Genomic DNA, 15,501 nt, shown 5'->3' on the forward strand with positions numbered 1-15,501 from the left:
CTTTTATAATTTATTCTCCTTTTTAGTCGATATCATGTAATTAGGCAAATTTGCCTGTTTGTTCTTCGACTCTAAATAAATAAACAAACAAACACTGAAAACAGCAAAGAAGAAACGAAGAAATGTACACGATTCCTATGTGTTGCCACTGACAACTGGTTCGGTGGAGACGACGCTACTTTTGTTTGTCCCCAGTGGGATCGTTGCTATGCGTATCGAAGGAACTGTGACGTCATCACTTAACAGCCCCATTGTTCTAATAATTAAACAAATTTAGGTAAAAGTTTATGTTCGGTCATGATGGAAGTAGAGGTGGAGCTACGGGAGAGATGAGCTGATTAATAGCAGGGTGAGGTTGACATCGGTTGGACGAGTATGACGATTGCAAAGACAATTGAACCGTGTTGGGTGTTCAAAGGTAACTCAAACCAATTTGGCAATGAAAAAATCTTTTTACAAAGAAGTCAACTAATGAATAGAAGAAGTGATGTTTTCTCTTTTCCATGTTGATCTCTAGCATGCATGGACACCTTGGTATGGGGATACTCATGTACATGTACATGTATTTTGTTGTACTTATGGCCACTTGCAAGTACGAAAAAGGCACGATTTTCCGAACTTTGAGGCTCCATAAGTACAACAAAGTGGATATGTATCCCCGCGTGCCGAAGCATAATACGATCGAGGATTTTGCGAGCATAATGCGAGAATCCATGAAAGCATAATTCCATGATTTCGCGAGCATAATCCGCCGGAGCCTACCGGAATGGCAGTATTTTCAAGTGCAAGAAATACAATGGAGTTTGGGAATTCTGAAAAAACGTTTTAAAACTTCAAAAATCACGGAAATTGCCGATTTAAAAGAAATCGTCAAGATCCCGAAAAATTTGTATTTGTGGAATCGTAATTTTCCGTGGGACTGCTGGGAGCATATGATATCAACAAGAGTGCAGGCATGTTCTCTATTTCTTTCCTTGGCGCTCAGTGATAGGTGGAATCCTCTGCCTGTCTCATGTCATCAAGTTGAGCATCTATCCGTTTTTGTTTCGCTTCTTTAAAGAGCGCTTAGGGTTCACTGTAACAGGGCGTCTGTAACGAGACGGCAACGTCTGTAGGGCCTTCCCTATCAAAATAATAAATTCTACTACTACTACCGGTACTAATTCTACAGTCAGAGTCCATGGGGTTATGGACTCTGGGGGGGGGGGGGGGGGGGCGGGGTTACTGGGTATGTACTCTTGATGATATGCATGAAGAGCACAAAACCAGAGGGTTTTTTTCTTACTAGGAACACAGCCCTACAATTTCAAAGAGACATATGGCGGCAAACACAAAACAAGACACAGGGAATGTAGGGACGACGTGTCGCGTACGCGCGTGTCGATGCACAGGGACCAACTCGACCGAGCGGAGGTCTCCGCGTTAGCGTTGCAACCTGGCATCGAAAAGGGGGGGGGGTTGCAGGGTCAAGTAGCGAAAATAATAATTATTTGGAGCGAGAAAGGGGCGCTAATATTGCACCAAATAATATAAAATTTATATTTACATGTACTGTATTTAATACAGCACATGTAATAACTAAACCGGAAGGGAAAAAAAGAAAACAAGAATCGCAACAAGCAAAGTACTCTTGGTACTAGCAAGAGTGTTATAACCCGCCGGGTGGTTATAATTATACTCTTGGTACTAGTAGAAAGGTAAGTGAGATGTAGAAAGGTAAATGGTGTGGAGATCCGCATCTACGGTACATGTACATGTACATGATTGTACAGGTATGCTGCATGAAGCTGATCACATCTTTTCTCGTTTTAAAGGGACAAGCCCAACTTTTTTGCAGATTTTCTGTCATAAAAAAATAACGTCTCAGGCTGCTCTTCGCAGGTGTCCGCGTCGGAGTGGTCCGGGCGAGCGACCGCCAACCGCATCTCAGTGGGACACTTGTCCGTGGCCGTTGTACTGGAATCTTTCGCCCCTGAAACTAACGAACAGCATTCGTTGGGGCGGGGGGAGGGGGTGCGAACCGAAATCGCAAGTCGACCGACACTGCACACTGTACCTGAATGCGATTCATCATCCAGCACAGCAAGCTGCTTTCGTTTCAGAGGGGGGGTCCGAGTACGAAACAAATGATGTTCATTTCAGGGACGACAACAACTTTCGCAACAACACCGTTAGGTAATCAGCAGGGATCTAGTGAGTCTTAGAATACAGTGTTCTCCCTGGCACTCAGGGTTAATAGGAGAACTGTCCCAAAGCAGGTTCGGGTCTAAATCACCGTATCACTGAGGTGATTTAATTGGGAACTCGTGGCCTGGCACGAGAACAAACATGGATGCAGTGAATGGGATTTTCGGTCTTTGACCACATGCTGGTGAGCTGATCTACTCGCCTCCCACCGCTTTAGGAGCTGCATCTGCGCCTTGATCCTTGAAGGGTGGTGGCGTTTCTACGGATGCGGAAAACTCAGCCTCTATATAGAGGAACCGAGTCTGACGCGAACCGTGAATTTTTTCACCGTTTTGCATGACACAGCAGCAAGTCACACCATAAACTACAGTTACGAGTAGAGTCGCGAGCTGAAGAACGTGGAGCCCAAGAACGCCCAGCCCTGAAATACTAAGAACGTCATAGCCGGTTTTGGTTTTCTGGGAGATTGTGGCATACATTATGATTCAGTAGGGATTGTTGCTAAGGGTCGGGTTCCACTGCGGCTCCGCGGCACGCAGCGCGGTTCCACTGCACTGACACTCGCCATTCGCGGTACCGCGGTCGTGGTCCACACTTTCTGATGACGTTCACCCAGGAAGTAGTACAATACCGGTATTGTACTACTCCCTGGTTTCACCTGCCTGCTGCGCGCATGCGCCTCATGTTCTGGCCGGCGCAACGAATTAAATTTTGAATTTTAAAATTCTGGCGTACAAAACAATGCAAAGTACGGGAAACAGGTCGAGCCACGACCACGGCTCGCAGTTTTTGGTCAAGAATCGTAGCGAAAGCTCGCGGTGAGCCGCGGCCTCGCTGCTCCAGCTCGAGCCGCGGTCACTATGGTAATGATGACGTTTCAAGCCGCGAAAGACGAGCAGCGGAGCCGCAGTGTAACCCGGCCCTAAGAACGTGCTATAAGAACACAGCCAGATTGGTGAAAAAATAAGAATGTCCCAGGCTAGCCCCTTGGAAACAACGTTCTTGGGCGCGCGACTCTACTGCACCTTTTTTACTGTTGCTTGTAGCCTGAACAGAGCAGCACAACGGAATGGAGTTTCAGACCGCAACGTACCGGTATCATCCCACCAGTTGCCGGTGACACCGAGAAAATCACCATCAGATCAGCGGTCTTTGCCCATGCGCAGTCACACACACCAGAGCATTCTCCATGGAACAGGACATATGTGCTAGCCAACAGCACACAATCATCAATAGCACATAAACTAAACATGGTAATAAAATAAATAATTGTGCACAGACTAGGCAAGCCACACACTCGCCAAAGAGATGTACAGCGTGTACACGCAGCAGAAGCAGCAGAAACTAGGGACCCGCAGGAGGCAAAAGTGTCTGTACGCGGGGACAGCGAGGCCATACAGCAACAGCAAGAAAACACGGGACAGAACTCTGGCGCCATGCGTGGGTGGCTGTGGCAAGGACACTCGGCATGACAGCACGCCATCGCTGCAGTCTCAGGGAGAGAGAGAGAGAGAGAGAGAGAGAGAGAGAGAGAGAGAGAGAGAGAGAGAGAGAGAGAGAGAGAGATAGAGAGAGAGATAGAGAGAGAGACAGACAGACACAGACAGAGAGACAGGTGAGCGCACGCATGCGAGACAGAAGGGTGTGTGCGTTGTGTATCTGCAAGTGTTGCATTAGCCGAGTAGTCGACATTCGGATAAAGGGAAGCTTGCGGCAATATTTAGAAGCCAAATATATTCGAATGACTTTCAGATACTACCGATATGACAGGTTGACGGTCTGGTATAAAATAAATAATTTTGTTATAAATTCACAGGTTCACTGCGCACGCATCTCCCGCACGCGTTCGTTTCTCGTTAGATTCTGGTGAAAAAAAAACATGTCTGAAAAGCAGACCCTCCAGAGGGGCCTTGCGGACAAAGCCGCAAAAGCCAACAGAGTCGGTATAAGAAAAGGACCATGCCAAGGGGAAGCAGAAGTGTAAACAGTAAAGCAGCAGCAGCAGCACCAGCAGAGATTGTGAACGCGGGTGTACATCAAGCCGCTGAGCTGCTCAACGCAGCGGTAGCAAAACAGCGGCCAGCGGCGCTTGGCGTATGGCGGCGTGTGTGTGTGTGTGTGGCAAGTGGAGTACTGGGGAGAAGCATGGCTAGCATGGATAACGCCCACAGCTGCTGGTCCCTCGGCAAACCTTGCCGTCTGATAGGCAGTGGTACGAACACAGAAATCTCGGCTGAAGGGGCTGCAGATCGGCAGGAGTACAAACACAGGAATCTGGGCTGAAGGGGCTGCAGATAGGCAGCCGTACAAACGCAGGAATCTCGGCTGATGGAGCTGCAGCCCGGAGCGTGGCTATTGCAGCTAATCGGGTCACCGCACATCCATGCCAAGCACCACTGCACGCCGCAACTGCGTGGCACATGCAAGCACCCCGTGTGTCCGGAGTATAGGGCCTGGAAAGTTCGGACCCCCCATACACAAAGTGTGTCACGCTACGGCTATTGCAACGCTAGCCCTACTGGATAAGCCTGGCTGCGTGCCTGTGATGCCACCTGGCACTCCACACACACACACACACACACACACACACACACACACAGATGTACTAACGTTAAGCACGAAATGCCTATGCTCACTCTGCAGTCACGATCGACTTCAGTTGATGCTTAATTTGTGGACTGATGACGGTTTCTGGCTGGCTGATCTCTGCTGCCACCAGTCGTCGTTGAACGTGCGAGTTCGCTTGAGCCGCTTCTGGTCCGTCTCCTTGTCCTTCGTTGCGGCCGCAGGGTCGATCTTCTCCGATTTCTCGACAATGTCCTGGAATGATTTGATCTTGGCCTTGACAAGTGAGGACGCCCCACCGGCGCTTATCATCTCGGCCGAATCCGTGCTCAGGTGGCTGGAGCTCGACGCCTGTGAAAGCGTCTTGTTGATACGCTTGTTCGACGACACGGGCGGCGACGAGGCCACTTTGGTAGGCCCAGCGGCATCACTTGCGTCGTCGTTCGAGTCCAGTTGTTGCCTCTTGCCGGGGTCGGAGTCTGCGCGGAGTTTGTTCGGTGGGCTTGAGGTGTCCTGCGTGCCAGGCGTGTTTCGCGGTCCTCCTCCTCCGCGCAGATCATCCGTCTGGCTAGACCTCTTGGAAGCCAGTTCGGGAGAGTCGGATGTCATAAGACGCGGAGTGGTCCGGCGATACGGCCCACCCGCTGCCTCCTTTCTGACTGTCACTTTGTCGCCACCGGCGGAGGCGCGGTCTAGCATGGAGTCGGAGAAGCGGCGCTTGTCGGAGTCACTCCGCGCCACCGGCGCCAGCTTCCTGCTGCCGACGACGTCCTTGTTGTCCACGTCCGTGCCCAGCATTCCGTCGCTGACCGACTTGCTGCGCTCGTCCTTGTGCGTGCCGCTGCGCTTCTGCTTGACGCCGAACAGCCAGCGGCTGGTGATCTTCGCGGTGCTGTACAGCGAGGACATTGACGTAGGCGGCGGGTTGGAAGGACTGCCATCCTTCGACGTGAGCAGGTTGAGGCCGTTGGCGGCGGACGCGATGTCGTGAGTGCTCCCCGGCAGACTGTTCTCGTCGGTCTGTCGCGTCAGCTTGCCTTTCTGCCGGCGAATACCGAACTGGAATGATGACTTGCCGCTGCTGCTGCTCTGCTTCTTGCCGTCGTCTTGCTCCTCGCAATAGCTAGGGGTCGCGGCGATTGCGGGATTATGACTGGCCACATCCAAGGAAGCAGAGCCCTGCAGCGAGTTCGTCTTGGTGAGTTTGGCGTTCGGGCCACGCGCCAACGAGCTCATCTTGGCCGGCGTGGTCGACGTGCTGGTGCTGGTCGTCGTGGATACCGCATTGCCGCTGGAGACGGACTGGGAGCCGATGGTTGTGGTGCTGCTGGACTGCTGCTGCGTCTTGCCGAACGCCTTGGCCAGCTTGCTGACGGTCGAGCGCTTTCCCCCGCTGTCATCCGCCTCTGCGGTCGGGGTGACCGGCAGGGTGATATCCGTCGAGGACGAAACCCGGGACGTGGGCAACGAGCCTATCGAGGGTGTTACCCGTTCCTTGATGCGAGTGCTGTCCGATCGCAGAACGATGCCACCAAAGCTCTCCAGGCGTCGCCGCACGTGGAAGTCGTCGACCGACGCTGTGTCGTCCGCCAGCAGAGCAGCAGCAGCAGCACTCGGGTTGCTGTCGTCGTCTCGGCTGCGCCGCGGCGTGAAGCGGCTCAGCAGCTTGGCCGTCTGGCCGCCCAGTGACGAGGTGGAGGCCTTCCGGTTGGCCAGCGTCGCGCCGCTGATGCGGCGGCCCATGTCAAAATCGTACTTCTCCTCCTCCTGGGACGGTATGATGTCCTGCTCCAGGTGGCGGCTGAGCAGTGGCGGCAGCGTGGATATGGATGCCGGGCATTCCCCGCTAGCCTTGATGGCACGCACCAGCAGTAGATGACTGATGGAGTCCATGAGGATCTTGTGCTCGTCGCGCATCGAGCCGTACACCTGCTCCAGGGAGTCGCGCTGGAAGGTCATGCGCGACACCAGGCTCTCCATGCGCTGCTCGACCTGCTGGATGGCCGACAGGTTGCTGCGCACCAGCTCGTCCGCAGAACTCTCCATGGCTGCTGCAGCTGCTGCGGGGCCGTGGCTGGCGCTGACTAGAAGCGATGGTGCTGCTGCTGGCTCTAGTGCCGGCTCGAAACGGTACAGCTGGTGTTGGCTCTGTAACACAGGCATCAACAAGAAAAGAATGCATGTCAAACTCAACCTGAACTGTTACAACAGTTGCCGTACTTCGCGGAGTATTAGCACCCCCCCCCCCCTCCATTTTCTGCCATGAAATACAGACATCTATCCGTAATAGTAAGTAGTATTTATCACCATTAATTTGTTCGCAATGAACGAGAGAGCTTGGAAGCTCAGGGCCCTACGCTATGCTTTTAATGTAAAAAGGCCAGAAAATCCGATTTTATGGAGATAAAAAGGAAAAGAAGGAGCAAACCGAAAGCGGATGAAGTGAGAGAAAAATAGCAATCCGCAATACTTTTGCCTAGCTCATATTCATACTGATTGAAACGTTTTTGCAATACAACGATGTAGCCAATCAACGGAAAAAACATTTCCATCAATTCTAGTAACATGTACAATGAGGTAGGCAAAAAATGTCCTGATGTCTGTCCTGACGTTTCCGGTGACCGGCGCTGACTCTGCCGATCACAGGCGTTCTGGCCTCGACGGGATCTCTCTTCCAACTTTTCCTGTGACCGGCGCTGAATCGCCCGTTCACGCTTATTTTGGAGTTGACAAGATGTCTGTCCTGACGTTTCCTGTGACTGGCGCTGACTCTGCCGATCACGGGCGTTCTGGACTCGACGGGATCTCTCTTCCGACGTTTCCTGTGACCGGCGGTGAATCGCCCGTTCACGCCTATTTTGGAGTCGATTCTGCGTCTGTCCTGACGTTTCCTGGGACCGGCGCTGACTCTGCCGATCACGGGTGTTCTGGAGTCGACAGGATCTCTCTTCCGACGTTTCCTGTGACCGGCGCTGAATCGCCCGTTCACGCTTATTTTGGAGACGACGGGATCTCTCTTCCAAAGTATGTTTTTGCTGACGCATCCTATCACCTATTCCGCAACTAGCGTCCATTCTAATTTTATTTCCTCCTCGTCTCCCTATTAATTTTCTTTGCAAATCTCCCTCTACATCAGGGAGTCGTAAACATAATACGACGAATATTGTGGCCAGCTGTTTGTGGCCAGCTGTTATGTACAATCCTGTAGAACCTTTGTAGTCACAGATACGGGACAGATACGGTAGCTCTAGGCGTGACACAAACACACACAAACAAACACCAAATCACAGATACGGGACAGATACGGGACAGATACGGTAGCTCCAGGCGTGACTCACACAAACACACAAACACCAAATTAAAGCTGTGTGGACCCTGGCTAGCGCCAGTAACGTCTTCTGCATAGCTACGGGAATAAAACAAATTGTGCAGTCTAATTAAATAATATAAATGCACTAATTTCCAAAAACATTTTCGCGTGACACTCATCAGTGGAATGTTTATCTTTTACATTGTTATTACCGCACAATTTGAACTTAGAAGTTGCGACTTCGGCGGTATTTGTCATGAAGTTGGTTGTTCCAACGATGAACACACATGAGCGACTCTGACTCACGCTGCTACCTGGGGCCTCACGAGGTGTTTGTCACGCTGGAAACAAAGCGTCTCTGTAAGTTTGTATCCCTGGTGATGGTTTGGCCTGGGGCACTATATAAGTGGTGCTTTTCAGGCACAATCTTCCTCAGCCTACTGAAGCTCAACTGATGAGGGGTGAAGTCCCCAAAACACTGTGTATTGAGCCGGGAGTGGTGCTTTCTTGCAGGTTTGCCGAGTGGAAGGTGCGATGTGCTCCTCGTGTGCTCCGGATGGCAGTCGTGAGTCAATCAAGTGCCAAGTTTGGCAGGAAGCGTGTGCTCCTCGTTGGAATAACCAACCTCATGGACAATTTGTTTCATTCATTGCCATTTTACGCTTACTGTCTCCTCAACTATTGATTAATTTGATTATCGGAGTATAAGTGCGCCGCACCCCCTTTTTTGGGTTGAATTTTGAGTGCTCGATATGCGGCTATACTCCAGATAACACAGTATGCTAACGAACATCAGAAGTTCAACAGGGAGTGTTCACTCCCATGATGGACGGTCTGAATCCGATTTGGTGAAACGTACGGTCACTTTTGACATCGGCAGCGACAATACCGTGTAGGAGATGGAAAACTTCTCCGTATAAACATCCGAAGAGGTTTCTGTTTTTGGCTCGCACTAGATCCAAGTTGCGTTTGGCTGCTTTAGAGGCATTGCAGATCCACGTGCTGTCCCCCGAATCATGCGGATATGGACCTTTGTATTGCCTTTTCTGCTGATCCGGGTGGTCATGATCATAGATTATAGCTGCTTGTGGTGTTTGGTATACAATTGTAATGGAATCCATGCACGTGAGTTCGAACAGATATTGCAGGTCTTCGTGGGCATATAATAATACCGGTATCTCTTAATTTGCTGGGCAAAAGTCCTATATATAGGATTTGAAAATGCGTGACCCTTATGCCGTTGTTATTGGTCATCATGAGTCATTCATGACCCATAATAAGAGCATAATGGGTTTATTAGAAGCTGTAAATATGTTTGAGGCATGAATGTTTACTTTTGAGATTCAAAGGACATCATGATTACCCATTTTGAGAAAGGATTGGAATTTTGAGCGGCATTGTTCAGCTGGTGTCATGGGAAGGACTGAAGCAGTGAATGTGCAAAAGAACATTACAGGTGTGGCACGGGGTGGTTTCATGACGACATATCGCACATGCCGTCGTGAAACTACCAATTTTAAGGATAAAACAAGGTCCAGTAAAATCTCAAATCCTATATATAGGATTCAAAAAATAGGGCACAGGCCTTAGAAATATTGCGCAAGGAGATGAGCCTTAGATGTTAGTATTTGAAAAAAATATCTTCTTCAACTCTCCATATCGACTAAGACCTAATGCGAAAGGATTGGTCACATACGTTTCCCTATGCTCATGCCACACCCATTTTGAGTTGAAAAATATGACCAAAATCCTATATATAGGATTTAGCAAATTAAGAGATAATATATTTATAAACCGCCAGCATTTATCTCATTACTGTTGCCTGATGATCGCCTCGTGCCCGAGACCAATTAAAACCAATCCAATGACACACTATTGAATTGATATCATTATTTTCTCCACAGCAACACGTATTAGCTGGAGTACATAACCCCCAAGAGTGTGCGACTCTAGCTGTGGGGTCTGCGACGGCAGGACTTCACATCAGGTGACGAACTGGTACACATTATTTGCACCCTGTGTACGATAGATGCAGGGTCGTGCGCAACCCGGCTTTGGGTTCAACTCTCTTGTGGCCACTTTGCACTGTTTGCCAGTGTAACCTTCTGGACCATGTCACATGATGTGAAGTTCTGCCATCGCAGCACTGGGTAGAGGTTGTGCAGGCGGTTGCACACTCCTGGGGTACCGGTATGTTCCTTTGGTATTGCACGTAGCAAGAGTACATAACCCCAAGAGTGTGCAACTGCCTGCACAACCTCTATACTGTGCTGCGACGGCAGAACTTCACATCACGTGACATGGTCCAGAAGGTTAAAATAGAGAGGTTCTGCTATACGTGAAACGCAGAGAAATCACGTAGGCCCGGGAACTCTCTTCGCGTTCCCGTCACGTAAAGAAAAGCTGTTCTGCTCTACGTTCACGTGGAGAAATCACGTGAAATGTGTACTGGGACTTTCCCCTTCCATATTTAGCAGTTTTCTGCCTGCAGTTGATCGATACCTGGCAGATCCATACGCATTTTCTCTGCGTGTGCCACAACGTAGAGAACCACATCTCCGCATAGAAATCTGGAGCCAAAACACGCGAAGCCGTAGACTCTAACCCAGACACCTGCTCTCTACGTGATTTCCCTACGTTTCACGTATAGCAGAACCTCCCTACTGGCAAATGTTGCAAAGTGACCGCAAGAGAGTTGAGATCAAAGCTGGATAGATGATAGGCCAAATAACGTGCAACTAGACTTGGGAGGGCGTCGCAGAGTAGTTGCATACAAAGTTCAAAGTTGTACGGGTACCTGTGACTTGTGCTCCTGCAGAGCTCAGAGCCTACCATGTACGCATTGTAGTATAGTTTGCATGCAACTGGTGTGCAATGCCCTCCCAAGTCTAGTTGCACGTTATTTGGCATGATCATCTATTGCGTCAAACCCTGTATCTATCATGCAAAGAGTGCAAATTAATAATGTGTACGGGTTCATCACGTGATGTGAAATTCTGCCGTCGCAGACCCCGTAGCTGGAGTTGCACACTCTTGGGAGTTATGTACTCTTGCATGTAGTACTACCGTATTTTCTCTAATAAGAGCCCAGGGTTCTTAACCCATTCAGCGCTACTGGGCCTTGCCTATGGTACTCTGCATATAAATGCTAAAAACAGGGCCAATAGCAAGATCTAAAACTCCAGGGTTCTGGCAACTGGGGTCCTCAAATATTTTGGAAATGATTGCCAAGACTATCAACCACAGGGTGACAGAATCGATACAGTCCCCAAAAAGAATAGCGCATCACAACAGGGGACGCAAGTTTGCTCAAATTGCGTGAAATACGTCAAATGCGTGAAATTGCAGCTGAAACATCGCTGAAAAGAGAAGAAAAAAAGACGTGTAGTGTTTCCAAGCGGGATCCGTACCAAGAACCTATCGTACAAGAGGCAGGATCATGATCCAACTGACTAACAGTGCTTTTACACACCAGAGAGTGCCAGAAATCGCTATTAGACACCCTTAGCAAAAAACGTTATGTTGTGACGGTATTATCGTAAGGGGGAAAATACCGTGATTTTAGTTCGACCTTTAGCAAGATGCACGCTATTTTTAGTACGCTGTTGCCACGAGAATAGATTTGATTTCGCTCGGTACAACCATTTTTGTCACCATATACGCGATACAAGGTGAAATGCGTACGGACTATGCAATATTTGGCCAAAACACGTACCGTTGGTCACAACGATAAATCAGCCCCCATAACGTTTTTACGCTGCAGCTTCAACGCTATTTGGGTGATCAAGGTACGAGTACCGTAAAAAATAGCGTTATCGTTGTTTGCTAAGGGTGTCTATTATATCCCATGACGTCTATAGACGTCATCCGCGCATGGGGGGCATTTTCAATGACGTCTATAGACGTCATCAGCGTTCAATGGGTTAATAGAGGGGTTCCGGGGTACGATTTTGCGTGCCAAAATCCGTGTGGGCGCTACGGATTTTTTCCAGGCGTGCTCCATACGATTTTTCGGCACGGAGAATCCGTGTGGACTGGCTTTCACACGAACTATGTTTCGTATGGAGATGTTGCGTCATCGGGTGCAGAAAGATTTTTCGTGTACAAATTTGGTACGAGAAACATGGATTTTCCGCGGGAAGTTTTGATTTCGGTACAAATTTTCAAAATAAAAAGGCATAGCGAGGGAATGTGACGTGTTTGCGATCGTAACCTAGGCAATGACGGCAAACACGTAAGTTCCGTATTCCGGAACATTTCACTGCTCGAAAACGACGTATAAAAAATCCGTAGCGCCTCTACGGATTTTGGCACGAAATATCGTACTCCGGAACCTCCCTATCATTTCAGTGACACCTCTACCCACGCTACTATTAGAGACTGTGCTATTATTGGAGACTGGGCTCTTATTTCTCCAATGCTCCACTATCAAGCCAACTCCAGTCTATATCGGCATAAGCTGACCGAATCAAGACTGATTTTCTCAACTCTAAACTCAGGAATATTGTTAAAACTGATGTTTCGCAATAGCATGGGCGTCAGAAAGGAAGTAGTAGACACCTTACAAATATTATGTGCCTGGCATGCTGTACTGCGGTTTTATATGCAGTCAATATACTTGCTACATACTCCAATTGTGGCCACCCTACCATTGGAACCTGTGCTCTTATTATTTCAAACAACCCTCACCCCGGGTCATTATTGCAGACTTGGCTATTATTGGAGACCTGGGCTTTTATTAGAGAAAATACAGTATTAAATAATTTGAGGGAATGAATGGGAGGAATGGAAGAAAAATTGGTTCTCAGCATTAGGACTTGAACAGGGGACCGTGGACGATATTGGCCAACCGTGGTACAAGGTATGTGTTCGACTCTCCAGACTTCGAAAGGCATGCTTTCTCAGATCCTTTGATACTACACAGCCTGGAGGGCTCTCACTGTACCCACACACTTCACGCACAACCCAATACTGGAACTACAAACAACGTAGAACTGTTTCCTCTGAGACAAAAATGTGATAATACTCATAAAAAGGACACACTTCAGGCTCTTTACGAACATCTTCAAAGTTTTTGGTTTCACAAGTATACTTTCAAGCCTTCTCATTAGGTGAAATACTTTTTATGAGTATAATGTAGAACTGATGTGGAGTTTGTCTTGCTGAACCAAACATCTCTAATTCTAACACAAGCGTTAAGACTAGTTTCACACTGCATTCTAGAAAAATTCAAAACTTTCCAATTTCACACTGCATTGCATTCGGCACCGTTTCCATGCACTCCTTACTGCGTTTGCTGTGGTACGCTCCCTCTCCCTGCCGAGGAAAATGTGCACTTTACAGGGGTGTTATGGGTGCGTTGGTCATCTTGTATTTGCCATTTCTGACCGTACTACTTCGCTTCTATCTGAACTTGCCCTCAGTATCATGTTGACATTGATTTTTTCGTAGTGTGAGTGTGTGAGGGTGTAAGGGTGTGTGTGTGTGCATGTGTGTGTGTGCGTGTGTGAGTGCGTGTGTGAGGGTGTGCAGGGGCAGATCCAGGGCTGCAACCTGAGGGGTGCCGGAAATACGATGGCACGTTTTCTTTTAACATATTGCTCATAGTCACACCATCACATACCATTGTGGCAAAACCCGAGGGGTGCATGAGCACCTATCCCCCCCCCCCCCCCCCCCCCCGGATCCGCCCTTAGTGTGTGTGTGTGTGCGCATGTATGTGGCTAGTGCATGAGATAGAGAGAGAGAGGGAGAGAGAGAGAGAGAGAGAGAGAGAGAGAGAGAGAGAGAGAGAGAGAGAGAGAGAGAGAGAGAGAGAGAGAGAGAGAGAGAGAGAGAGAGAGAGAGAGAGAGAGAGAGAGAGAGAGAGAGAGAGAGAGAGAGAGAGAGAGAGAGAGAGAGAGAGAGAGAGAGAGAGAGAGACAGAGAGACAGAGAGAGAGAGAGACAGAGAGAGAGAGAGAGAGAGAGACAGAGAGACAGAGAGAGAGACAGAGAGAGAGAGAGACACAGAGAGAGAGAGAGAGACAGAGAGAGAGACAGAGACAGAGAGACAGAGACAGAGAAAGAGAGAGACAGAGAGAGACAGAGAGAGACAGAGAGAGACAGAGAGAGACAGAGAGAGACAGAGACAGAGAGAGAGAGACAGAGAGAGAGAGAGACAGAGACAGAGAGACAGAGAGAGAGAGAGACAGAGAGACAGAGAGACAGAGAGAGACAGAGAGAGAGAGAGACAGAGAGAGAGGACAGCCGGATTATTTTGTTATTTCAATTCACTTGAATTACCGATTATGTTATCTCTGTGGGAAGTGAAACTCTAAAGAAAGGGAATCCACCAGAACTTGCCACTTTCCCCTTGAATCCTTTTGTTCACTACACTGAATAATGTTGGTTTAAATATTGATTAATTTATTGGAAACTTTTCGAACGAAATTGGACTACGAAGCTAACACTCCTGCGCAAAAGCTTTGAAGTCAGAGTGTGATAATATTATCTTCATACTGAATCTGTCAAGGCCGAATTGGAAGACTTCGGCAGCAGTGGGTGAGAACATTGAAACGCACTCGGAGACAGCGTACACGCAGCCGCTGTACTAAAACAGGAAAATACAATCATGATTGTACGTCGAACTCAGTGCCTAATTGCTGCACAGCATGCAGCTCACGCACTCCCACACCGCCACCATACATACACACACACGCACTCACACTCACGTAACACAAACCCCTACCTGATATTCCGTTGGACTTTCAACCAATCAAGTTGCCGGTGTGCCTTCTGGCTGAGTCTCGGGCATTCGTCTTTTTTCCGTTGAAAGACGACTTTCCTTGCCGCGTTTTGATGGCGAGGCTTGTCCAACCGAAACTAAATCTCTACAGAGCACCAAATCGGCAAAGCTATCACCTCTTTTGCACCTCAACAGTAGTTCTCGTTGGACGGCATGAACTCCTTGGCAGAGATCATGCACCTGCCTCCGACTTCCGCACAGCACCGCCGGAGGGAAGGAAAACAAAACGGAAACACAGAAAGTGTGTCGAACCGACGGCATGCACTCAAACAAACTCGAAATCAACGAAAAGCGTGAAAAGTGTAAATCTACGATCCGGATCGTCACCATGTATTGTACCACATGTGCACAGTTACAAAAATCTTAGCCGTTGAGCTATATGCGGGGCCGCAGCCGGCGAGCATGGAACGTGGCGATTTCGCGCGAAATGATGTCGGTTTCGCTTGCACGTGGCGGTGCACCGGTGCGCCCGGGGCTCCGGGCTGCCCGTTCCAGTCCGGGCCAGTTGGGGCAGGGCCGTCACCAGTCCAGTGAAGGGAGTCGTCAAATGCCGACTCCCTGGCCCTCGTTAGTAGGCACCGGTGGAGTATGCTCGAAAAGGTGAGGTATATTATGTATCAGATTGCAACGACCAGGAGGCTCTAAGTAGTGGC

The 15,501-nt window shown here is 49.0% G+C and overlaps 1 protein-coding gene across 1 annotated transcript; it reads right to left on the reverse strand.

Annotated features, from left to right (window-relative positions):
* Positions 1-3,380: 3,380 nt before the first annotated feature.
* Positions 3,381-15,100, reverse strand: LOC135828512 (uncharacterized protein DDB_G0271670-like). The gene is made up of 2 exons (XM_065340956.1): positions 14,792-15,100; positions 3,381-6,900 (listed from the first exon to the last, which is right to left on the reverse strand). Exon 2 carries the CDS (start codon positions 6,796-6,798, stop codon positions 4,843-4,845), a length of 1,956 nt encoding a protein of 651 aa, XP_065197028.1. The 5' UTR covers positions 6,799-6,900; positions 14,792-15,100; the 3' UTR covers positions 3,381-4,842.
* Positions 15,101-15,501: the final 401 nt, after the last annotated feature.

Source organism: Sycon ciliatum, chromosome 12, assembly GCF_964019385.1.
Source record: "Sycon ciliatum chromosome 12, ocSycCili1.1, whole genome shotgun sequence".
Taxonomy (NCBI): Eukaryota; Metazoa; Porifera; class Calcarea; order Leucosolenida; family Sycettidae; genus Sycon; species Sycon ciliatum.

Excerpts from the sequence above, each read along its gene's own strand:
- LOC135828512 (XM_065340956.1), bottom strand. The coding sequence starts at position 6,798 with ATGGAGAGTTCTGCGGACGAGCTGGTGCGCAGCAACCTGTCGGCCATC.